The sequence below is a fragment of the Sinohyriopsis cumingii genome, chromosome 3 (genome assembly GCF_028554795.1).
Source record: "Sinohyriopsis cumingii isolate HCF-2022 chromosome 3, ASM2855479v2, whole genome shotgun sequence".
Lineage (NCBI taxonomy): Eukaryota > Metazoa > Mollusca > Bivalvia > Unionida > Unionidae > Sinohyriopsis > Sinohyriopsis cumingii.
This window is the reverse complement of record NC_142963.1, coordinates 66,848,233-66,875,938: the sequence shown is the minus strand read 5'-3', so window position 1 is coordinate 66,875,938 and position 27,706 is coordinate 66,848,233. Positions and strand designations below refer to the sequence as shown.

At 33.5% G+C, this 27,706-nt stretch overlaps 1 protein-coding gene across 3 annotated transcripts; it reads right to left on the bottom strand.

Annotated features, from left to right (window-relative positions):
• Window positions 1-603: 603 nt before the first annotated feature.
• LOC149803018 (calcium-regulated heat-stable protein 1-like) lies at window positions 604-27,570 on the bottom strand. Of its 3 annotated transcripts, XM_089952577.1 has the most exons (5): window positions 27,425-27,551; window positions 25,856-26,027; window positions 20,906-21,028; window positions 12,681-12,872; window positions 604-6,658 (listed from the first exon to the last, which is right to left on the bottom strand). In XM_089952577.1, the coding sequence occupies exons 2-4, from the start codon at window positions 25,984-25,986 to the stop codon at window positions 12,704-12,706; spliced, it is 423 nt and encodes a 140-aa protein (XP_089808703.1). In that variant the 5' UTR covers window positions 25,987-26,027; window positions 27,425-27,551; the 3' UTR covers window positions 604-6,658; window positions 12,681-12,703. The 3 variants fall into 3 exon arrangements, with proteins under 3 accessions (XP_089808703.1, XP_089808702.1, XP_089808700.1); XM_089952576.1 differs by having other exon boundaries at window positions 604-12,872; window positions 27,501-27,570; XM_089952574.1 differs by having other exon boundaries at window positions 604-12,872.
• Window positions 27,571-27,706: the final 136 nt, after the last annotated feature.

Below are 27,706 nucleotides of genomic sequence, written 5' to 3'. Positions count from 1 at the left end.
GAAACGAAAGTTCTTTATTTTATTAAAAGTTTACCAACAGATCTTCAACTGCATCGTTTGATACCAAGATTTTTCCAATATATGTGGAAGAAATCAGGGGATATCAATGAGGTATCTTATAAGTAGTTCTGTAAAACAATTTTAATGGTAAGAAAATCTAGATGCAACATGGTCGTTGTTTGTGGTGAATTAAGATAAGACCCAGTCTGAAATTTGATGAAATGATGGCGTTTTTGCACACTCGTCACGAATTGTTAAAGAAAATGAATGACACGCTGTGCATTTATTAGAAGTTACTGTTATTTCTGATACCAGATGTTGAAAGTATAAAACTTGATGGAGAAAATGGGCTAAATTTATCACCACTTGTCTGACCATATTCCAGACATGATATGAGAGTAATCCACGTGCAGTCGTTGTGTCTGCGACCTTATTTTTCCCCAATGTAAAGTGGCATTATGAAGGTTAAACAATAGCCTATTTTCTTCTATTGGAGTGGTGTACAGGCCAGGATCCATGCATGTAAGACATTCCATGACTACACAAGTGTATCAGAAACTGACATAAACATAACACAAAAGTGAAAACTCATTAAAACATGCAAATAGTTCACAATGACCTACTTTTATTATGGTGATATAGTACTCATCAGATTGTATGCACATGCTAAATGGTCATGACTATGGAATTAATTATTATAGGAAATGGCCTAAACATGAAAGATGAAGTCAATGAAGTGTAACAAAATGTTACAGTGACTACTTTGGTATAGTACTCCTTACAAAGCATGCCATAATCAAGTTTCATGATCATACATCAACCAAGACAGACATTTTTGAATGCCACAATCTCTGACCTCAAGATATAGTATATAATCTGCACTTTAGTGCAGAAAAGCTCAAATTAAATGTTGTTTGTCTATTTGCTCTCACCAACAACCAAAAGAACATATATGTATCTTTCAGCACGTGAGATAAAAAAATAATGTTAACACTTTCAATATCACAAAATTTATTTGAATACTATGTGTATCAAAATTAAAAGTATTTATGATTAGAATTTATAATATTTTGATTCTGATGCATCAAATAATTTCAGAAGAAGCTGCATGAAGATTACATGTAGATATCAAGAAACTTTGTGTACATCTCTTTTTTACATTTGAAATAGAAATAAAATTAAATAATTTCATGCAATGAAATAAGCCTGTTTTCATTTACTACTTGAAAAATGTGTCTTAGATAAAGTTAAAATAAAGGTTGCTAGGATATCAGTTATGAAAATTTTGAGGTACTCAACTACCGAGAAAATGCTGTATATTTTATACCTGAAACCAGTAAAAGTGCTATTAATATTGAGACAAGTTTAACCTGAATTCTACCCTGAGTGTTGTTATATTGTGGTGACATATTAAATAATATCAAGCAAAAACTGAAAGCAAAAGTCAAAATAACACTTATCTTTACCAACAGAAGACAAAATGCATATTTTCCCTAATACTTTATCTTTGTATCAGTCTCTATCCTCATTTAAACTGACAATATTAACAGCATAGACCCAGTCATGTCAAGGAAGAATGTGCCAACACATCAGGGTTTGCACAATTCCACTGAAATTGCTAGTGGACCAAACAGTGTACACATGGGCCTGCTGGCACCATATAAAATAACAGACCATGCTGATCCTATTTGCCATTTGGTGGGATTTATAAAAAGCAAATATAATATATTGTGACCACTGAAACCATAAATAGACAGCACTTAATGATGTCCTCCTGTAAATGCTGATATGCAGTCTTTGTTCTCTCATCCTTTCAGTATGATTTCATTCATAACTGCTAACAACCGATTCGATTTACACTATACCTATAAGCATTATCAAAAACAGCTCAAAGGAATTATAGATACTGCCTGCTCTGCTGCCTGATAGCTACAACCTTGACCTTACCTGAAGGTCAAAGGGAGGGTAGAAGTATTGGTACAAGGCAGAGCTTACTGATTCTACAGTTAAAATGTGATAGCTATACAAGCATCCCTACCCTACCTCTGTCCCTAAACTATTGGACTTAACAGCAATCAATATCTTAACAGATTTTCAAATGGCCATCACTTTGAATTAGAGTCCAAGGAAGGGCAGCAGTGAAATGAACATGAAAGGACAAAGCTTCCTTATTCTAAAAAAGTATAATCGCCTTCCTCTAAAGGTACTGAGCAAACCTTGTACTGAAAAATGAACCTGACCTTGCCCAAACATCAGAGGGAGAGTAGAAGTGATTGATATGAAAGGGTGGTGCAAGTCTGCATATTACTACTATTCCTCTCAGGGTTTGCGAACTTATGACCATAGAGAAAAACATAATAACAAAACCAAAACTGGCAAATAACCTTGGCCTTGATGTAAGATTAAGGCATGTGGACACTAATGAGAAGTGCTTATGACTGTACAGTCCAAATATATTTTTCCCTCCCTGGGTTTGAGATTTATCAGCAAACAGAAAAACTTTTATACTGAGAACTTTACCAAAGATTTTGAAAAGAAACTTGATCAAATGGACAGTACGGAGTTGTGTGGACAAGAACGGACAGTGTTTTCTGATTTTTAAGACTCCAATTTTGCCATGCCTGCCTTTTATATAACTAGATGTAACATTCTTTAACAATGGGTTTAATCTAAAACTCTTGAACACTGAAATTAATCTAGGACATTGTGTGGACATACAAATGTAAAAGACAAGCACAGAGATGCCAAAGCGAAAATGTAAAAGACAAGCACAGAGATGCCAAAGCGATTGCTTCACAAGCTCTCGCCTAGACAGGCTTGTCATGCTCCTGTCTAGTCAAGTTTTATAAACAGGTGTGTCATGTTCCTGTCCAGTCAAGTTTTATAAACAGGCTTGTCATGTTCCTGTCTAGTCAAGTTTTATAAACAGGCTTGTCATACTCCTGTCTAGTCTAGTTTTATAGACAGGCTTGTCATGTTCCTGCCTAGTCTGGCTTGTTGAGCTCCTGCCTAGACTAGTTTTATAGTCTGGCTTGTTGAGCTCCTGCTTAGATTGTCTTGTAGAGCTCCAGCTAAACTAGTTTGTTGATCTTTTGTTTAGTCATGCTTGACAGAAATTACATGCATATTATGACAATGTATGATGTTTGATGGAGTCAAAATAATTCATTTCAATTTCAAAGACATACTCACAAAAGAAAAAGACTGAGGTAAAACATATGCAGGAAAAAAAAAAGAGTTACAAATGTGTGAGAAGCATTTTCAAATTGTAATGTTTAATCAGTGGAAATATTTGTAATAACTGAGTATATTATTACTGTTAATTGGTACATCAAATTTAAAAAATGCTTACATAACTCACCTCTATGAAGCTTACAGTACTCTCCAGCTGCCAGTGTAAACATTAATTATAATGCAGAAATTAAATTCAGACAAAAGTGATCTGGGCCTACAAAATATTTCCCACCATTACTGGGTACAAAAGATAATAAACAATGAAAAAAAAAGAGTATCATTTCTAAAATATCAAAGTAGAGGTACTATAATGAGCTGGAAAAAAAACTGAAATTATTTTATTTATTGTTTCATGGTTCATAAAATCTGCTTCAAATACTATGTTAATTGTCTAACCCAAAAAGCCAGATTTGACTTAATGGATGTCATTTGGAGTGCCATTCTGGTGACAGTCCATTTGGCCACTATTACAGGCACAGTTCATGCATCAGTAATTACCTTGATCAGCCACTACAGCAAAGAGATCACTTGAAAACCATGCCCATTCTTGTAACACCTTTTTAAACAAATGTTAGTACAGATATTTCATTCAAAAATCACTGTGGACATGTGCTAAACACAAATGTTTAACATGTTTATAAATCATTAAAAAAATATAGGTTACAAAGACTTCTCTGATTGTAAAAATGTAGTGCTAAAAGATCAAGTTTCATGAATCTCACATAAAGACCACTATGAAAATAAACTCTAAATGCAAATTTAACAAAGTCACTTAAACATGAAATAAAGGTCACAGATAACTTTTAAGAAAAAGGATGTAGTACTTAGCAACATGCAGCCACTCACTAAGGTTAGGATTCTAATTAGAATAATATGAATACAGCATGTCAAAAGCTCCTGCAGTCATGAGCTAAACACATAAACTTAACCAAAACCAGTAAAACATGAAATACCGGTCACAGTGACTTCCATTCTGGGGTAAGGATTTGGTACTAATAGCTAAACATTATCATCAATTTCATGACTGTAGATTGAACTGAGCCTGAGAATAGAGCATCAAATCCCAAATTTAACCCAAGTATGTGATGCAAAAATTGTGCCCCACTATGACCTGCTTTTATTTTGTAAAGTGCCCACGGAGGTGCATCCCCTCAGCAAGTTTCATGACTACAGAGATGATAGCATGAACACAAGCACACAATTTGCAGTTAAATGCAAAAACGTAATTTAAACTAGTACAACAAGAAATATACGTCACTGTAACCTTATTTTTTGCAATGGTGTGGTTCTAACAAACATGTACTGAGTCATGTAATTTGATGATTCTAGCATGAACTGTACCTGAGAAACAAACTTAAAACACAAAATTTAATTCAAGTCCGTACAGTGTGAAATATTAGTCATGGTGACCTACCCAGATGAAGAGAGAGAGAGAAGTATTTTTATGATATCCACTGGGTCTTGAGGTAAATACAAAAACTTAATCAAAAATGTACAAATAATGTACACATATGAACAAAGTTAGTCCCCTTAGGTGGTATGTGTTATCAAACGAACTCCAAACTACTGAGATGAAGTGAAATTGAGTACATGTTGTTGTAGGGTTTAACGCCATTTTTCAGCACACGATAGGCTATACATGGCGGCCAGTATTAATAGTGGAGGAAGAACCAGGGAAAACCCCGGAAAGAACCACCGACCCACGAGAAGCTACTGGCAAGCTTTCTCACATACCCACATTGGCTGAATCCGAGACTCGAACCCACGCAGACAGAGGTGAGATGGCAGTGATCCGTAACGGAGAGCGCTTTAGACAACTTGGCCACTCGGGGCCCCACTGGAGTACATGTAGATGGTTTTCTATGCAACATTGACACTGATGCTATTTCACAGAGGTGAGCTTGAACCATCATGATAAAGAACAGTTAGCTTATAAAATGAAAACATTTTCTGCAATTTACAAGCAATGGATAAATAAATGTAAAGTATACTGTAAATAAGATAATAAGCTACGGTAAAGTACAGTATAATGATAATTATTGACAAATTTGTTTTAAATGTGGCTGTAAAATTATACACTCTGATATGCATAAAAAAAGAAAGGTCAAAAGACTTGCACACACTGTATGAATAAGCCAGGTATTGAAAACCCTTGAACAGTATAGAAAAATAATTTTAGATATACATTATTAACAATTTATGTCACTGGGTTGTCGCCACAATAATTTTTTCAATACAATCTCATACTGAAAACCATTTGCAAACCTATCATTAAAGTTCTTTTAATTTTATGGTCAGTGGTGGCATTGACATAGCAATCTTTTTCATACAGATATTACAACTAGATGAAAGATGATCAATTTGCTCACATAAATATATCCCTAATTTTTTCACATCCCACCCATACCCAAGGATGAGAGAAATCTATAGTTAAAAAAAATTTGGAACTTTTGTGAAAAAAGTGCAAGTGAAATGATTTTATCCACATGCATATCTCCAACAGTGACAATAATATTTAAAAAGTTTCAAAGCTATTCATTCAAAACTGCATGAGTAGTTGCATTCAGAACATTCTGTCAAACTTCCACCATCTACAAGGTAAAAAAGAGCAACCCTAACACAAATCAAGTCACAAAGATTTTTCGTCTTTAGATGACAATAATATGTACCAACTTACTAAGATATCCATAAAAAGGGAGAATAATCCATTAGTAAGCTTGTGTCATACACTGCATTAAGCTATAAGCAAAATATGGCAATAGCGCTACCAAAAATTATACTAACACTGATTTATCTCTACATACATCTGGTAATAACTGTAATATATATCCATTAAAAGCTGTGAGACTATTTCACATATGTACACCTCATGGCTGAGAGGGTTTTCCTCCTGAGAGGAGGGCATCTCTTGTTCAAACCCATCACTCACTGAAATCTCCAACATACTCAAAATTATTATTAAAAAATTCTGGAACAGATATTTTTCTGGGTTTTTTTCCATGCCTAGCTTCAAATATAGTATACTTCCTGCAAACATGTGATTGAAAACTGGCTTATTCTTTAAACATGACACTTTAATTATTAATTTAACAGTCAATAATATGAAAGTAGTCAGTGGATTATAGTATGTGAATCAGTAGAAATTCAAGAAAGATTACAGATGTTAATGGATTATGATTAGATTATTAAAGAGCTCTAACAGAATAAAGCAATTAGCAACAGTCGGGCCAGGTCTCCTTGGTCCATCAGGGGAAATAGGAAACTTGCTAATGAATCATGACACATTCTGGTTGATATGCAAATGCTTGCTGTCATGCACATTAAACATGTTTCCTCATCCTATCTGCCTTAGAGGTCACTGGAAAATTCACCATCTCACCATAAACACCCTTTCTTCAATGAACTCTGAATGATGTACAGAGGTCTGAGAAGAAACAAAACAGTGATATACACAATTATATGCTCATATCCAAAATACTACAAATCAAAACTGAACACTACTGCCTAATAACTGAATAGATGTATCTAACTCTACTGATTATCAAATCATTTCATTGTCATTTATGTTCTCAATGTTTAAAACATACTACAAGTGTCCTATGTTATCTAATATAATGCCTTGTTTCATATAAAACTGTCCTATCTGATACACCTACAGGATAAATTCAATGGGGTGAAAAATCAGATGATCAATGTTGATTAATATTACAAACATTTCTGAAAACAAGTGGGACTGCTGACAACTACTGCAAAATTTTTCACCATTTATTTATCACAAGTATGTGCTATTTTTGGCAGGATTGGTTTGGATTTGGTCTTTAACTTAAATTTTGTTGTTGTTGTTGTTGTTGTTGTTGTGGGGTTTAATGCCATATTTCAGCAACGATAGGCTATACATGGCGACCAGTATTAATGGTGGAGGAAGAACCCAGGAAACCCCTGGAAAGAACCACCGACCCACAAGAAGTTACTGGCAAGCTTTCTCACATGCCTACATTGGCTGAATCCAAGACTCAAACCGCCACAGGCAGTGGTGAGATGGCAGTGATCCATAACAGAGAGCGCTTTAGACCACTTGGCCACTCGAGGCCCCCTTAAATTTTGTGGAGATGGATTAAACTATGTGTGATCAGAAGTAATTTTGAAAGAACTAAAGACACTAATGGATTAAAGTTGGATTAGTAATGGCAAATGAGATCTGATGACTTTGGTATTTAAGGTATGTTCAGATATCTAAGATTATATTGCCTCCAAATGCTAAAATGCCAAAAAACTAAACAACCAAAATATGACACGAAATTCAGTAATGAATGAAAACAGCAATTTCAGTGGTTGGAATCAAGTTCAAATGGATATCAATAAACAATCTACCATTCATTTTAAGTTGATTTTAAGAAGTACTGCATAAATTCTACCCATAAAGCACCAATCATGGACAGTTCAAGCAGGAAGTCCACAAACTAAATCTACACACAGGCAGGAAACAATTTAAACAGCCTGGTGGTCCTGGTAGATTTGTACTAACATTGCCACATTCCAATGCAAATAGTGAAAGGACATTTCCCACTCTGGGGAAAATTCAGGTTGACACCAGTGGAAACCTGGATCTATAGTCTGATAATACAAACCTGTTTGTTTGTACCCCCTACCAATTTCAAAAACAAGAACATTTAATGTGATAAAAAGTGCGCAGAACTAAGTCAATTGAATCACTGATTTATAATTTCTAACCTGACTGTGACCAGAACGACACTAATACTGGCATCCCCTGCACCATTTCATGCTTAACGGACTTTCCATACTAACACAGCGCCATATTGCGTACATTATAGGCTAGTTTATTTCCATCAGACAACATAATGACATAGTTCATCCTGTTCGGCAAATGCTGAATAATTGCGTAAATTACATAACATTGAGAGTTTGGAATTATATCCTTCTGCATACATGAACATAGAAATTAAACCGCTTGTTAAATCCACATGAAATGCGTAGTTGTCATTTTCCTTCTTGATTCGACATTGTAATTATCGAAAGCAGACGACTTATGTATGTACATCTGTAGTCATGATACACCCCTTTTCTGAAAATGGACTTGTCCAGAAACTGGAAATGGATCCGAGCATGTCCGACTATTGCACTGAAAACTTCTGTTAAGCATGAAACGCGCATAAGATGACGGTGTTAGGGCCACTCTACTATAAATCAATGAATGAACTAAGTTCCTTGCACTTTTTATCACATTAAAGGTTTCCATTATTTAAATCGGTAGGGGGGTACAAACAAATGGGTTTGTATTATCAGACTATAGTAAAGTTACATCATCTCCTAATTGCTGAGATCAAAAATAATGAGGACTAACACAAAGGTAATCCAGGTACTGATCTACCAAGAAATATTAAATATACTAGTAATATGGAGAGCATAAAAGGCAACAAGTTACTGTAAAACGATGGTGTGATGAGATTATGTACATATTTTTTAATACATAAAAAAAAATTTGCTCAAAAGTTGTCAGTTTTGTCCATGTGCATACTAATAATCAGTTTGGTGAAAATCCTCCTGGTTTAAAGTAAAAGCTCTGTTCTGTCCCAAGTGCACTAGCTGCATTTTTAAGTGCTGCATGAAAGATTGAATAGACAGACAAACATCATGATGACTATAGACCTCTACCTATATATGCAGTATAAAATAAAATATACAATATTAAAAAAATGCCAATATAAAAATAGTCATGATTTTCTTAACATCAAACCGAAGACTCATTAGGTAACAACTTAAACAATTTTTACAAACAATATTTCAGTCTTCAAAGAATGGCATCCAATACAGTGTGCCTGAAGTTTCATTCATTAAAACTGATATCGTACATACTCACTTTTAAGACAAATCAAAGTGCAAACAACAAAGATCTTAATCTGCCATAGCATAATGTGCCTGTTGTTCAGGATCTATTTTTTGTTCAACTGATTATTCCTAACAAAATGCACAGACCCAGATCTGCTGGCGCATTATGCGATGGTAGATCTGGGTCTATGCAGTTGGCAGTTGGTCTTGTCTTAAAAGCAAGTATATACGGTAACTAAAACACAAATTATCTATTATTAGGATTCAACAACAACTGACATCAACAAAATGATTGTAATGAACTGTTGAATACCACATGGTGGTTAACTGTTCGTTGTCCGCATGGATAATAACATGTAATCCACATCAAGGATTCATATACAAAACCAAATTTTTTCCTGCATCTGAAAGTTGCAATTTGACTAATATGTAATACAGCCTATGAAAATGGTCATTATTAATATAAAATGTACAAATTTTGTAGTCATTTTAGTAGATGCAGGTTTCCTCTTCAAAATATTTTGAACAGTGATGCATTACATTTGAACCCAGTGCATTTAGAACACAGTATAATTATCACTGATTTAGTTTTTAAATTGTAATGGGGGGACGGGAAGAAGAACTTATTACTCAAGTTGGCTTTGCAACAACACTGACTAGCAGCATTTGCAAGTTTCATTTCTTTAATCATAAAAATCGTATCTTTCTCCTGTTCTAAAAATACATTGGTTGTTGCTCCACAGTTCAATGATTACCTTCATCTCCTGTACTAGTTTTCTATTAATGAGCATTCCTTACTTTATCCATTCCACTTAGACTTCTACTTTCTACTTTACTCTTATGAGGTGAAAATGTTTTCTAATCACCTTCAATAACTAAATCTTTGGAGAATAATACAACCTCAATACCATTCTTAAATAACAGAGCCTTTGGAAAATTTATTTTTTCTGTACATTATCGTGTTTTTGTAGAAATAACATATTTCTTGATGTTAAGAGTTGATGAAATGAATAACCTACATTTAAATGTTTTTACAGTACTTGATGAAAATTATGCAGTAGTAAGCAAATATGGCTTCAATTACAATGTAATTGGTATACGTGAGTAATTAATTACAATTACACTGTATTCATAATTGTAATTATAACTGAATATCACCAATATGATGTAATTGTATTTGTAACTGAAGGTCTATACTGGCATAATTGCTCAATAACAATTACAAAAGCAAAGATAACTGTGTTTTTTTACTTCCAAATTATAAAAATTAAAAAATGTACATATTTATCTTAACTGTATGGTGTTAGGCTAATAATATAGGAATCAATACTGAATAAGAAACAAGGCTATTTCCTAAGAAAAGAAAACTACAATCAGCATTTTATTTAACTGGTTTGAGTATTTGTAATCATTATCAAATATTTATTATAATTTCTGTCAAATACAATTTTTTTCATGTCACTATATTTACATTTGCTTATAATGTATATATTTGATATAGCAGATGCATACAATACACAAACCAAAATTATTTGTCTTTTTTGTCTCATTATATGGGGAATTTGTCTCATTATGGGGAAAAAGTAATTCTCTTTGAAACTGACAAAAATAACTGTAATTATAATTGTAACTGAACAGTCACAACTTTGAGTAAATGAAACTATAACTCTAACTGACACATCATAATTGTAATTGTAATTGACAAAAGTAATCAAATCCAAGTCTCGTAGTAATATCAATGCTGACAAAGGCCAAAAATATAATTCTTTTCATATGGTATCAAGGCTTCCTCCTCGTGAAGGACCTTACAAAGCATCGAGACTCCATCCTCATGCTGGACCTAACAAAAGCAATGAGGCAACAGTCCTTCAGAAATTGTGTAAAATGGTTCTTATAATTAATGCCTCTCAAATTATATATAATTCCCTCCACTGTCCTTGTAAACATAAAGCACTCAATTAATGCATCAAGGAAACACGAATCCATGTAGTAAAATTAAAGAGTGACAAGAGTAGTCTGAAGCTGGCATAACCTTTCAAGAGTTAATGCCCTTGAAAAGGTTACATATTACAGAAAGTAGTCTGCATACAAAATTGCAATTTATCATTCAGATAGGTATTATCGGTTTTAAAACTATTTTTCAGCACATGATAGGTTATCAGACCTGCCAACCCTAACAAGACATTTCTTCTGTAAGTCATGCCAAGTTTCAGTAAAGTTTAATAAATTAATTAAACTCATTGATAATGTAAATTTGGAAAACAAGCATTTCAAAAGTTCATAAGTGTAATCAGAGACAGATGCATTGACTGTTAACATTAAGTTCAACTATGATGCTTGCAACGTACACTTAGACCTTAATGACCTCCAATATAATTTAACAAACTGCAGTTCCAAACCCTTTGGAGCTCAATGTCTTCTTTGTATCTCTCAACCCGATGTAATCCTCAGCTTTTCTTTTCACGTGGTTATGGCAATCAATGCTTACATGACAAAACATACTAAAGTCAGCACATGATGTCCAATAAATACAATTGTTGCCCCTTGTGTCTTTTGCCAAAGAGTTCTGAATATTCTATTTTATTCTTCCATGCTAACTATTTAAACTTTTTAAGAAGGATTTACTGTCACTTTTGTTTTGAATGTGTATCGTTTGTTCAAACACGTTAAAATCCTATGAGCAAAAGTTTGATCATGTAGACGTTATGCATGAAAAGATAAGTGCAGTTTAAAGTGTCTGAGCTACTCTTATACAGTTAGTCTAGTTCCCTGGCCAAATCTGTTGATTCTAATATGAAACCAGGATCCAAATCAAACAAAAACAAGCCATTATTTGAATTTTACCATAACAATCATACTTCCATAACTTTTTCTATTATTCCATAAGTCTTTATTTTAAGGATCAATTCCATAAGACTTAAGGACATTTGTAAGGGTTGGCAGGTACGGGTTATAAATAGCGGCCAGTATATCTGGTGCTGGAGGAACCTGAAAAAATTCCAGAAAAAAACACTGGCCAAACTGAAGACTTGAACACACAAGGAGAGGTAAAATGGAAATGTTCGGTAAAGGGGAGCACCTTAGACCACACAGCCACCTGGGGCCCATATTCAAACAAGAATTAAAACTCACTTTTAAATCTAATTATACAAAAAAACATAATAAAGAAGCAGCCAAGAGAAATTGTATCAAGTGAACAAAACTTTCATTGATCAAACAAAAGATATTATGTGAACAGCTGCAACAATACGAGTTTATTTACCTTTATCAGTTAAATGGATTATGGTGTTTACAAGGATGGAGATACAAGCAGTACGCATTGTCAGGACTTTGAATGATAACAATCATTTCTACCCCTTTTTTAAGGGTGGTCACATGAATATTTTATAAGATCCACTAAGAGGTTCAATTCACAATGTTATATATAAAAAAATTAGGAACAAAACAGTTTACATAGATTCATCTTAACTGTAATGATATTATCACTGATGTCAACACCACCACTGATGGCGACACACTAAAAGAGTGCTTTGTGTCAGGATTTATCCTAAACGGGTGACACAATAATACAAATTTCCAAGCATATGAAAATAAATTACAAGCTAGGAGTTGTTGGTGGGGCCTAGCTCCTGGGGCTGCTAGCTGGTGAATCCCATGTTTCATGGCTGACGCCTGGTGCCAAGTGTGTGATCTTCACATGACAAGCCTGGTACTTCTCATGCTTTGGGGGAATCAGAATCTTTTTAAATGTGACCTCATCGCCTTCCTTGGGCACATACTCTCCTTCAACACTGAAAACAAAGCATGAAGTTGTCTTTTAGAACACATCAGAACAATACTGGCTATATGATGCCAACAAAAGGTTTAGAGGTAAACTTGGAAAAAAATTTAAAATAAAGAATTCCACAAAAACTTTAGGAAGATAAACTCTTTCCAGATAAATGTAAGCAGAAGGAAGTAGAAGATAAAATATAAAATGCAAAGATTTTAAAATTCTGTAAAATGTAAACAATATAAATGATACATTCACATTTAAAAGACATAAAACTTATGATCACAATATTTTATATAAACTGTGTTCCCTAAAAATGACCAGGACTCTACTTCAGGTGGTACAACATCATACAATTTCTCCATTACGATCACTTAAAAACAGTTATTATATGCTCATTTTTTTCTCCGTTAACTTTACATTGTCAGAATTGTTCAGTATTTTATGATATTGCACATCTTCATATTGCACTCACGTGCAGGACAGGTGTGCCCAACAGTGTATTAGGAACTACTTTGTAAACAAATCATGTACACTTGTGTAGCAGACAGTTTACGTTTTGGTTGATTAATTTTGTTTTTGAATGAACTAAAGCAGATGTTGAGATGTTGTGTGGACTGCCATGTACCAGCTGCTTTGCTACATTCCAGTTCCACATTCATAAAATTGCTTGGTAATAAGAATGGCAAAAAATATACTTACAGTTTTACATCGTGAATTTCCTCAAAATGTACATTGTTAGTTCTGCAAATCTGAATTACATGAGCCATGACACAAGTTCTCAAGCTTAATTACACATTTTGAAACTGTACTGTAATTTCGACTATATTCCAACTGCAATTACATCCTCCTTACTGCACTCAAAATGAAATAAACATTAAATTCAACAGCATCTTATTGATAATTGCAATTGAAAGACCTCATATACTTCCCAGATCATGATTTCAAATAGTCAATGACTGAAAAAACACACTTGCAGATGTCAACATGCTTCTCCTGCGCTGCTTCAATCTGATGTATTTCATGTACAATTTGTACAGATGAATCCAGTCCATAATCACAAAATTTCGTAGAATCGACAAAATCTATTCATTCCAGATCAAATGGAAAACTTGTTACAATGCACATTCATTCACAATACGACTCCAAATTTCAATTTTAAGTAGACAAAAACGCCATTTTGGTTTTTTTTTTTAAAACTTATGTCTAGCATGGGACATGTTCAAATTTATCGGGGCAGAGTTATGTGCGCATTAATAACGTTGTTGTGTAATGATGAATCTGTGCTTGTATATTTAGTTTGAAATAACGCATACATTCATTTACTTTGTTTCTTGTATTGCATTTTGTTTATATAATTAAGCCTTAGATAGAATAAGAAAATGAGCATATAATACAAAGGTTACTGCATTTGTATGGGAAAATACGAACTCGTTTTGTCAGATGGATATACTTCACTCCCAAGGTCATGCAGCATTCCATCCAAAAACCTCGCTCATATTTTCCCATACAAATGCAGTAACCTATAAATTGCCAATCATCATGAACAGATACATTGCTGATAAGATTTAATAAAACACGGTCTGAAATACAAAGTGACCTGCTGGGGTTCTGAAAATATGAGTGTGTTTCTTGCTTGTTTCTTTCTGATTTGTTTAAAATATGGCTAAAAAGTGAAATTCCTAAAACTAATATTCCTAATGTAATGTGATTGGGGAACATATTTGAAGGAGAGAGAAGAAAACAACCAATGCCAGTTTTAATGTCTTGAAAACCACTAAATGATAAATTACCTTTTATTCATGGGGTACCAATTTTTGAAGATTTTTAGCTTCCTCTGAACCACAGATTCACATACATATAATATCTTTTTATGAGACTATGAGTCTAAAAAATTACCAGGCTAATAGTGCTTGTGAAAATGGGCTTAATCATTGTTCTCCTTTACCCTCGTTTGTGTATCAGAGACTACCAAATTGTTTTCTTTACCCCCAGTTCTAACACCAAGTTCTGTTGTATACTCAACCTCCAGTTCTAACACCATGGGGTTTACAACTTTCAATCTTGCACCCCTAGGGGAAACACTGTAAATACATTGGTTAACCAATATCTCTGGATTCTTGAATGTAGGCCACAGTGACCTACTTTTTACTGATGGCTGTAGTACTTATGACACAGTGACATTGAAATACTCCACAAGCTGAATCTGATTGCAAACTTAAGTGACTCTACATGTAATAGATCTGAGAAAGTGACAAGTATTCAAACCCTAACCTAGTGAAAAACGTTTACCAATATAACTGGATTTTGTGAAATAAAATTCACACTGACCTAATGTGAAATAAACTTCAAACTGACCTAATACTCACTAAGTACACTTCATGATGCAATTACGTATGATGTTATATGATTCTATAAGCAATGGTACCTTGAAAAAATTAGCAAAAATGCAAATATTAACCAAAATCACTAGACTGTAAAATTAAAGTCATAGGGACCTAATTTTAATTAATGGTTCACTACTCTACCATATGCATCTAAAAACCAATTTATTTGACTCTACAAGTCTGAGAAAATGACCTAATAAGCCACCCTAACCTAGATAACTTGAGCTACAGGCAAAGTTTAACCATAATCACTTAAAAAGGTAACAGTGATCTAGTTTTCTGTGATGACTGCAATACACACCTAATAATAAATGCAATTAAACTGTTAAACTCACTGGACTCCTATGTTTTTATACATATCATATGTATATATGGTGACATGCTTTAGGAACAGGACATCTCAAAATCAAAAAAGAAATGTTTTGAATAAACTACTTGGCTAATGTTTTTAGCATAATTATGCTGTAATAATTGTAATTAGAAAGTACTGTTGCCATTTTCTACTTGCTGCATTAAGATTCTGAAGGTTGCCAGAGGGAGACCAGTTGATAATTTTCATTTGCCAATTCTGAATTTTTGTTGCAAATGTTACCATAGAAGTTGCAACCTATAGCACTACTGCAAAGATTCTTAAAACAATCAATGGACTATAAAATCAAGGTCGCAGTGAACTAGTTCTGTGTTCCAGCTAGCATAAATAGAGGGGTGCTAGTCCCTGTCCAACTTTTTTAGTGCCCCTTTCAAATTTATGATGCCTTTGAACACCCCTATAAAATTTTAAAGCACCCCAATCATTCACGTCCAAAATTTATTTCTGCTCTTGACCAGTCTTGCCACAGCCATACCACTGGTTAATTTTGGTTTTTATTTTTACGACTCACTATCGATGCATGCACAATCGGCACAGAGAATGCCTACCAAAGAGTTCACTCGCAAAAGTGGTATCTGAGCAAAACAGGAAAGTGACAGAATATTTTCCGTAATTGCATTTCATTTTCAATTTATTCATGAGGTCGAAATGTTTATTTTATTCCTATTTGTTACCCCTATCCTTGCACCATCATCAAAAGCTGTTGTCTTGGTAAACTAAAACCATTTCTGTTGGGTGTGTTGCTTTAAAGCATATTAAAACAGGAAACTGCAGCCTTTTCTGTCCATGTACTCTTACTTATGTGTGTATAAAGAAATAATTATTGACAAGCAGTAGCCCTCAATTTAATTTATTATTTTTTTCATTTATACTCATCGTCGATTAATTGTACAATTGGCTCTAATTTATTCAGAACACACAGTATGTAGGCAGACATTTCTTTCTCAACATTAGTACAATGATGAAATGGAATACAAACATTGGTTTGCCTTTATAATGAAATTAACATATCTGACAATTATAAGAATGATGTTTCAACAAAAAAGCAACTATTTTGTTTTTAAAAAATATTGTATTCTTTACATTGTACAGAGAGAGAAAGAAATTATACTTTAAGTTTCATGGTTTTAATTTTTATGATATTAATTTTCTAATTATCATATACTGTGTGGACCATAAGGTCATTTATTATTGTTGCTGCTGTTGTTTTATTATTATTATCATTATTATTATTATTATTTTCATCACAAATTTGAAACTTTGAATTATATAAATATTACTGGAGCTTGAAGAGTAAAATGACCATTTGTATTTGTTTTAGATTCTCTCAAAATGAACCAACCAAGGAAATCAGAACGGATGAGACAGCAACAGACCCAAAACCTATAACCTATAATAAAGAATTCTAGCTTTTAGTTCCATATTGGTTGAAATAGTGTATAGTTTGAGAATTAAATGATGTTAAGTCAAAGTTACTTATTTTTTCTCTTTTGTATTGGTCACTATATGACATCCATTCACACAAGAAGTGCTCTGATCTTGAAACATTGTCCAACTTTACTCAAAGTGCCCTGGTCATCACCCCTGTCATTTGAAATCCTGGCTGGAACACTGTAGTTTCCACTAATGGCTGTAGTACTCATGATTTAATTACATACCAGCTTAAATGACTCCGTAGGCAATGGATGAGGAAATATAGGACATGGTGACCTCAATTTCATTTGGAGGTCTAGTACTTCATGTAACTTCTAAATATCCAACCTATGTTACTCGACAAGGAATTTTATCGGAGAAACTTCTAAATATCCAACCCATGTTACTCTACAAGGAATTTTATCGGAGAAACTTCTAAATATCCAACCTATGTTACTCTACAAGGAATTTTATCGGAGAAACAGACCGAAATGCAAAACACTACCCTGAGAGTTGATGACAAACAGATGGATACACATAAACAATTCCTAGGCTGCAATTGCTTTGCAATCTGCCATAGAAAGTATTAGCTATCTGAGTGAGAATGTTGAAAACTAATGATGCTGAAACCGGCATTACATCAATCATAAAACACTGCTTTTCAAATGCCTATCCCAATTACCATATGGTCTGCAAATCAAAGAAACTGGTTTATTGTGGCATTTCTAACATTCTGACAAAACTGAGTGAAAATCATCATCTGATAAAGTTTAACAAAAAAATCAATCAATGCTACAGAATGGTATCACTGACTGGGGTGGTGTGTCAGCAAGACAGCTAGACAACAGATTTGGCCCCAACTGCAATGACAATATTTATATATTTATCAAGTCCACATCTTACTTGATTAAACTGGTTTATGTGCATCTTTTACTATGTGGAATTAGGCTGGTTTGTCTTTATGCAAATGCAGAGGTGATCCTGCTGTGCAATATGAAAATAATTGTCATTCTGCACAAACATGCTCTCAAGAAATACGTCCTTGCACTATTTAGTCTTTTTTCTTTTCTTCTCCCATCTTTTAATTCTGATCCCCTAGCCCTACCCACCTGAAGATAGGTGGGAAATGGAGAGGCAAAATTACTTCCACAATACAATATGCAAAAGGAATTTAATAAAAATTCCATGATGCAAAATGCATAGAAACATTGTATATTATCATTTTTATGTACATAATTTATCAAAATTTAATGGATAAAAATATTTAATTATTAATAATACATGGCTTATTTTTTTTAACAATGAAAATAATCACGTAGTTGTCACAATCCCTAATGTACTTCTGAGTTTACTTTCATATGCATTTTGATATGACCAAGCCAGCTGAAAGTTGACACTTCTGACCAGTCCTTTTGCTGTTACATTTTTTTTAAAGGGCTGTTCCAGTAAAACATATACCTCCTGCATGTAAGTCACTCTCAAATTTAACAGAATCATTTTTTGATCTGTTGTCTGACGTGTTTTAACACTACCTCCTACAGAGGAATATTATTTTACATAATTTCTGACATGGGGTAAGTGGGAAGTAGAAGCGAATTTAATTTTGGGTGGAGACAAAAGTAATTTAAATGACAACTGACTAGAGGTAACTTAATGAATTCCTATATTTCATATGATCCATTGCATATGTTTATTTGCATTCATGGGCCCCAGTTGTCTAAAGCACTTGCCTTAACCAGTCAATGTCATCTCACCTCTGTCTGCATGGTATCAAATCTCAGGCTTGGCCAATGTGGGTATGTGAGAAAGCTTCTAGTAGATTCCCATGGGTCGGTGGTTCTTACAGGGGTTTTCCTGGGTTGCTCCTCCACTAATTATATACTGGCTGCCATGCATAGCCTATCATGTGTTGAGAAATGATGTTAAACCCAAATCATCAACAACAACATTTGCATCCATTGTTTTTATAGTCAATTATCTTTTTGTTCTTTTGTTTCTTTGTTTGTTTGTTTGCTGTCAGCCATGGATGTTTCAAAAACTGAAATCAAAAATTGTCTTGATCGCTTATTATCTGTAGATATCACAGCTGTCACTTAAAACTTACCATGAAAATACAGATTTTGTAATAGTGATTCTATATAACATAGAAACCATGAATCTGTATCCTGACCCTACCGTCTTTTTTTATGTATCTGTGTGCTTATTTCAGTAATTGATAATGTTTTGCTTAAATTTCTTTGACCTGAAGCATGATGCTTTTGATTTGCATGGTAGTGAGATCTTGTACTGCTTTCAGATGCTGTTTATTTCTTTTTATGCTAATCTAATAAAGGTATTTGTAAACAGATATTACAGGATTTGTCAGGAAAATATTAATGCATGTGAAAGTGATGTTGCATTATTTCTGTCAGCTTCTACACAATACAATTTCATGTAAGAAAACAAGTTTTTCAGCCATATTTAGAGATGTGCACAGTCTAATAAATATTTGTAAACAAAAAAGTTTTTCAATTGATGGATTTGGATTGAGTAAGACTCATTAAACCAAGAAATCAGATTATCAAGTCTGTCAGGCAGAAGCAAAATTATAAATTGCCAATAGATTTTCTGATCAATAATTTTGCTAAATTTTTTTCCACCTAAACTGTTCTGGTAGAAAGAATCAATGGAAAGAACAGGAATGGACCAGAAAAGAGGTATTTACTGGAATGGATGGTTGTAACTGATTTAATTCATCTCTTAAGTAGTCTAATTCACAATATTTTACTTAACTGCACACCTTTTCAAGTTCTCTCCCCTGTATGTTGATCTGTCACAAGTTAGACTACAGAGGAGGTTACATGTGATTTTAAATACATAATCATTATTTTTAGACATCCACAATTGTGATTTCTACATTGTTTGACACAACCCACACCATAAGTAATCTTCCCAATCAACCCTTCACTGTCAGAATAAAAACGGCTTGAAATAAAACCTATTACAAGTTTTTTCTTAAAAGTGTCATTTCCAAGGGGGATATATGTTCTACTGGATCAACCCTTGGATACTTGTAGGACTATTATTATCTAGCTATGGCTGTATTGGATATCTGCAAATGTTTTAATTTCATATTACATGCACCCTTGTTCTCTTTCTTTCATGTTTTACCACCTGTGCATAATTTCATCTCATCTATTCATATCTGTTTACTGACACATAAATGTACATACATGCTGTAATACAAATCTTGCCAATAACTTCTGTATTTATCTACCATGTACATGTATGTTGAAACTGACAAAGTTGCATAAACAGAACACAAACTTGTTGAAGTAGATACATTAAATTGACAATAAATCATTTGTCCATATGTACTGTTCTGTCCAATCTGATTAAAATCAGATCTCCACTGTCCTACGTGAAGATCTGACAGCAATTGTTCAAGGGTCATGTTCTGGTGAATGTTACTGCTAATTTTATCAGTCAATTCAATAAAGTCTTATATCTTCATGTTTGGGAGACTGTGCAGTATGGCTGAATAGCATCAATGTGGCTAATGATTTGGTACACCATCAGATTTCTGAAAGCTGCATTTCCATTTGCTAAATTCAATGGTCACCAGAACATAATCCCTATGGGGTCGCAGTCAGATCTTCATATAGGACAGTGGAGATCTGATTTTAATCAGATTGCTGTTCTTTCATAATAATAATTAATTAATAATTAAAAATTATAGGCAGGACCACATTCACATTATTTCCTTTTTAAGTTTATAAAAACTAATTTCTGGGCAACTACTTGACATGTATAGTTTGCTCTCTTATTATTCAATAACTATATAGCTTTTCCTGTTGTCAAAACTATTATTCAAAGATAACCAATTTAATGCTCTATGCTTACTCTGAGATATGCACAAAAATGCTCTCCCTGGAAACCTCTTCAACAATAAAGCCATGCCCTCTCTGACGACAGAATGTCTTCACCACTCCTTTATAAGTTGGTCCCTCAAGAGCTCTCACTGATCTATTAAAAAACCAAACAAGACAGAGGTCAAAGCATGTAGCTTTGCCCTGAATCAAAATCCACTTGCCCAGAATATATTTAATAGTGTTTTACAAAACCTCAATATAAAAGTGACTATATAATGCAAACAAATGTTTGAAAAATGTATAAATGAATTTATAAAATGTAGGAAGATAAACTCTTCCAAAATAAGCAAAATTAAGCACAACAATATCAAATATAAAATATAAGCATTAAATTTCTGTAAAATGTAGAATGTCTTTTTATAATGCAGATCACACTAAGGCAATTGATTTCAAGCATTTAACCATCCCCGTTAGAAAAATAAATGGTCTCTTCTTAATAGAGACATACCTCCAGTCAATGTTCTACAGAAATCCTGGCAGAGACCATTGCTAAAACTGATTTTTTGTTGTTGTTGTTGTAGGGTTTGCACGCCATTTTTCAGCACAAGATAGGCCATATATGGCGGCCAGTATAACTGGTGGAGGAAGAACCCTGGAAAACCCAGGAAAGAACCACCGACCCACGAGAAGCTACTGGCAGGCTTTCCCACATACCCACGCTAAAACTGATCTTTTGATGCTAACCTTTGTCAATATGTAACATGTTTATCCCAGTTTAGGTTAGTTTTGAGAAGAAAAAAAAAGAAAAAAGCTCTACAGAAAGGTAGCCAAATGATCAAGTGTTCTTGGTCTCATTGTTAATAACAAAAGGTCAAAATTACAGCTTTATAATCAGTTTGGCAGAAGACCATTTTCCAATTTAAATAACTAGTCTTATTTCAAGCTCTCTCTCCTCTTTAACAAATAATCTTTACTTAGGTGATCTGGCAGATGCAATAAACAGATAAATGTAAAAATGTGATACTGTATGGATTAGTTTACAAGTCCTTCTTTCTATCACTGATTTTTCTTTAACAAAAATCAGACAATGGGTTATACAGTATGATTCAGCAAAATGCTCATTCAATAAAAAAAAAATCATTCACTTAATCCCCCAATACACTGTTTACTGTCAACATAATGGCATAGAAAACAAACAGTGTTGATGGTTTCAGTTGTATTGTGCCCTTAGTTTCACATAAGCATCCATTTTCAAAAAGTGTATGTGTGAATCTAGATGCATCTAGGATGACTTTGTGTTACCACTGGTGAAAAAAAACAACCCACTACTCTGATAGTTAATACCAAATAGTAGTTTTAACTAAAATAAAGATATAAATCTTAATGATGCTCTCCCTCTCTCACACATATCTCTGACGAACATGCATGTTAAGTAATGCCCATGCCCATACACAGTTCTGTTATTAAATGCATAAACACATTTTCTTTCTTCACAAAATACATGTCTCCCACAATAACATGCGCACAACGGGGTCCACAAAACATAGACTGCGCTATAAGTGAGAGTGCAAGTTAACAAGGGACCTCCAAAAATTGAAAAAAATACACTTAGACATCGAGAAAACCTTGGGTGTGTGTGGGTATTAGGAAACTGGGCTGTTTAGTGACTGAATCCTCGTTTTACAATCACATCGATATTAATTGTTAATAACGCAAGTTTTCTAATGAAGTTCTTCGTTATTCTGTATAAATAACATTTTCAAAACGTCCAACATGTGAAAGATCATTCCAACAGGTTTCAACAACCCTCATGCATATGCGAAAACATATGTGTATTACATGATTGCTTTTTGTTTCGTTGATTAGTTTTAGGTTCCCGGAGTGGTATTTAATGGTATACTGCCAAGTAGCAGGGAACTAGACTGTTGACCACCAAACAAGATTCCATTTTTTTTAAAATTAGTGACATTTATTTCATGAGACATTCATTTAAGTTCAAACTCAATTTCTGTATTGTTTAGTTAGTACAATATTGATGCTGTGATTTCATTGGAAGTAAAAGTGAAACTTTTATCATCCTTGAGGATGTATCTATGTGCCAGTTCAGAAATTCTCTGAAACTCGCTTGCCCACAATGATCTATATCTGTGAAACCAAGCTCTTTATTGTTTCGTTTGGTTGCCTTGCTATCCTGGATCATAGTTATAAATGAGTCAGTTATTTTAAGGTAGTTTTATTATGTTACATACACAATGACATTTATAACAGTGTTCGATTGATTAAATGAAGTGAGTTCACCTGAGATACGACCGGGCCACTAGATTTTAAGCATGCAGAATTTGGAAGCCTTTTAACTTTTCTTTATTCCACCTCCTTTATTTGATTCAAAAGACATAACATGATAATACAAAGGAGGCCAGCTTTTAATTCAGTGCAACAATACAACAAATACTTCCGCAAGTTGGATATCAAAAAGCAGCACTTAATTAGGTTCTCAAGAAACATTTGCTGACATAGCTGTTACGGTAGATTGACACATTTTACAATTAAATACATACTACATTTATGATGATTACACTTAAGAGAAACTAAAAGATAGAATTAAAACACAAATTTCACTTAATAAGAAATATTTTACTGGCATTTAAATATTAATGTAATGCCTACACTTAGCAAAAGTGACATTTTCATTGATCAAAGTCCCTTGAATATCTTTAATTACGGTCTACTAAGAATGTTGTTTGGATAAATGTAACCAATTATGTGACTTCTTATTAAAAGTTGATAATTTCAAAAAGTTGATTTAAATTTCCAGGTCCTATCTGCCATTTTCGACCATAAAACGAACGATATATAATTTCAGTTACCGATTTTGATTGCAATTTTCATCAAGTTCAAGAAATAGGGATCAATTTTTGGTATTTTCTGGGTAACAAAATGGGATCCACGCCTGACCCACATTATATGCAGGTTTGCGAGTTATCAGGACATGAGTTATCAAGGGAGTGGTGTACAGAAATTCAGTATGTGAATTAACTCAAGTTCATCACCATCTTTCAATTTCTAGAAATGTACATGGTCAGTTAGCTTTTAGCATCAATTGTGTTTTTGTATGTTCATGCAGCAACTGCCAGAACTATGCTTTCTCAAGTTTTAATCACCTCTCTAAAATTATATTTATGAAAACTCATGCATGGAGTAACCTATGGAACTTGTGTGATATTGTTTCACTTCAGTCAGGTATGGATCCGATTCAATGTTCATCATTCTTTTCAATGTAGAGAGTACAATATCACAGACTTCATGTGAGCATTAAAAACGTATAAGTACAAACCGCAAAATAAATAAGGATATGAATGCATCTGTAAGATTCCAACAAAGTAGCACTGAACAAAATCAATTCATTTCACAAAATATAGTATTAATACAGTTTGCAATACAATGTCATTATGTTAATAGGATCTAAAATTGTATTTGGCATTATGATCATTATGTCTCATACATTACTTTAGAACTAGCAAATGTTTATAATTAACTGAATGATGTTTTTCAGTATCAAAAAACATGCAAACTATTCACAAAAAGAGAATAATTATGTAGATATACTGGTGCATCTCTCTCTCCCTCTCTCTTTCAAGCATGCATGTAGGGTAACAATAAACCACTCCTAATTTATCAAGTGTTACAAGTCTATGCTCTTAAAATAAGTAACAGAAAAGAGTGAAAGACAACATGCTTTTTAAAATTTAAAAATTTATTTCCCTTGAATACAAAGTCAAAATGAGAATTTTTTTTATGGTATTGTGAATTAAATCCCAAAATAATCCAAGAATTACTGACACAAGTCCTATGTAACTTAAAGTCCTGAATAAAATTCAGTAAAAGTATATTTAAAAAATCCCAAAACTGAGGCTGATGGCAGCATCTGTGGTAGCTGTTAAAGAGTTGATGTTTAAGCAGTCTTTTGTTGAATCACAGAAATATAATTCCAGGTTTGAATAAACTATAAACTCCAGTGAATGTCTCTATCCATGAATTATCAGAGCACTCTTGTATTTCCAGAGAAAATAATCACTTGAATTCAATAATTTTAACAAAAAAGAATCCAGCCCAAAACTACTGGTCACAACATATAATATGCAATTTGAAAGTGCTAGATGTTAAAGCATGAATGACAAAGTCCTCACAATTACAAGATTATATAGTTCTCTACTTTACCTCGGATCACAATTAGCATTTTCTATTTCAAAAAATTACCTAATGGAAAATAACCTTACAGAATGATCGTGATGATTACAAAATCTAAACCATAACCTGTACAATTCACTTAGGTAAGTCCAAAACCCTGACCAAATAAACATATTTACTTCTATTATAAAGATCCTGATATTAAGCCCAAACACAGAGAATAATTTAGCTATGTATTAGTTGTTTATATAAAATGAAATAAAAAATGAGTCGATCAGGTCAAGCAGAAATGAACTCAGTTTTAGACAAGATCAAGTCCAGCATACAATGTTACATTACAATATCATTTAATGAAATAAAAACAAAAACTAACAATTAAATTAAATATACATAACACAAGACCAAATCCACTCAGTGGTGGTCATTAGATGTGACTGCAAGAAAACATGGTGTGCAGATTTATTCTCCACAAGATGCCATCTCAATTCCATCAGGACTTGCAGAGATGATGGAGGGTTTTCTTCTTAATCTTCTACTCTCTACACCCCACTACAAAGTCTGAAGAATAAAATGATTGAGCTATACTGTACCTGTATCTCATCTATACTTGACAAATAATACAAAAACTGTACGCCATCTGCTTTTTAAAAAAACTGCTACCATGTTTATCCATGCATAACTACCAACAACATTAACTCAGACCTGCACAAGCATAATGTACCTGTAGCTCTGAGACTATGCTATTTACTCAAAATTCTATATATAATGGTTAGCAAACTGCAGGAAATCTTACGCTGAGTATGTTCTGTCTCTCCGAGTTGGTATTGGACTTGGTAATAGGAATCTGTGTGATGAATTAGGGGATCCAGATATAGCAGCATTGTTAGTTGCCTGGGTCTGGGGTATATTTGATGGGGATGACATTCCTTGGTCTTATTTTGACTGGAAAAGCTCTGTATTACTCACTGAAATTGTGAAAAGTTGGAAGCAAGTTTAAATTAAAATACTGTATTAAACAGGAACAAAAAACAAAGGGTGAATCTGCCTGTTCAACTAATGGTCAAACCATTGCTTTAAAACATGTCATCTAGACATCAATGTCAAAAGATAAGTATGTTACAGAATGAACTGTGTCAGATTAGAAATGATGAATCCAAAATATTTAGAAACTGCATCATGGGGTTGAGGAAATATCTGAAAATGAAAAACTGTAACCAAAAATAATGGGAATTTTCTTTTGACTGTAACCTTTATACCAGAATGGAAGCAAATAAAATGCTGTAGGATGAATTTACTTAACTTCATAATCCGAAGTATAATAAGAAGCTATCAAGAACTTTAGAAAATATTAGCAAATGAACAAAATTTACCAAAACCTTAATTAAATTTTCTGACTGTGGCCTTGATCCCAAGGTATAAAAGAAAAGCAAGCATATCACAAAAATAAAGTTGTTTTAACTCCATAACAATTTATGATATGTATGGTAAGATTCTATCAAAAGGTTTTGAAAATATTTGCAAAATAAATATGTGAATAAAAAAAGATGCATTTTGCATTTTTTTAACAGATGGAAATAATAAATTATAAAGTTTATTATTTAGACAACATGCTTGCTGGGGTCATAAATAGTAAACCATGCCCATTTGATAGAGACCAATTACTTTCCACAATGTTAATCCTCTACAACTCCGCAAAAAAGCATGGTGTGCAGAGCAATTCTTTGTAAGCCACCATAGCAACTCCATCCGGCAGCGCAGACAAATGATGGATTTATTTTATAATCCCCTCCACTCTTGTCTCCAACATTGCAATGCAAGGGGTTCCCCAAATACATGTATGTATGTATGTATGTATGTATGTATGTATGTATGTATGTGGGTTCAATGTCAAACAAGCAAAATACTAGTTATATAGTGTTGATTACAAATTACAAAACTGTGATTTTTAAATGGATAAAAATGGTACTGGTAAAATTAATGTACACATAATTCCAAACAAGTCCCTTCAAAAGTGGCAGGCCAATCTAACGTAAAGGGAAGTAATTCGTATTGCTCACACACCTCCTCAAGCACATGTGCAAACCACGCTTTACAAACCCAATGACAAATTTATTACTTCATAAATGTGCTGCGAAATCAGTGATATCTATTGATTCATGAAATATATTGTTCACGTTCAAACTAAAGTGCCAAAAATACATCACAAGGAAGATAGTTTCTACTCTTATAACTGCCTCGCAACTGTTTGTTTTCGGTTGTTGTTTTTTTTTTTTTTTTTTTTTTTCATTATGCTTGTGGACTACTTACACAATGTGTAATTACCGATATACTGAAAATATACGACTTAGGATAATGTAAAAACCTGTATATCTTGACAGAAATAAACAGTAACTCAATATGACACCCTGTCATATATCGTGGTTGAAAGAAAAACTTACAATACCGACATACAAATATGCGTATAGCAGTCATATACAAACTAAGGCGTATTCGCTTCTCCATGTGGAGTAAGATCTGGACAATAAACAAAGTTCAGTTCCGGAACTGTAACAGTCTCGTTCTATTAGACCTAAAGACCCTCACTTATTCAAGATCAATCCTATGAATCGTGCATTGTCTTCCGAAAGCAATGGAAAATCCGCGA

Excerpts from the sequence above, each read along its gene's own strand:
- LOC149803018 (XM_089952576.1), bottom strand. The coding sequence starts at position 25,986 with ATGTCATCCCCATCAAATATACCCCAGACCCAGGCAACTAACAATGCT. Across the intron at positions 21,029-25,855 it reads AGAGACAGAACATACTCAGC|ATCAGTGAGAGCTCTTGAGG; the intron begins GTAAGATTTCCT and ends GTTTTTTAATAG. Across the intron at positions 12,873-20,905 it reads ATTTTTGTGCATATCTCAGA|TGTTGAAGGAGAGTATGTGC; the intron begins GTAAGCATAGAG and ends CTTTGTTTTCAG.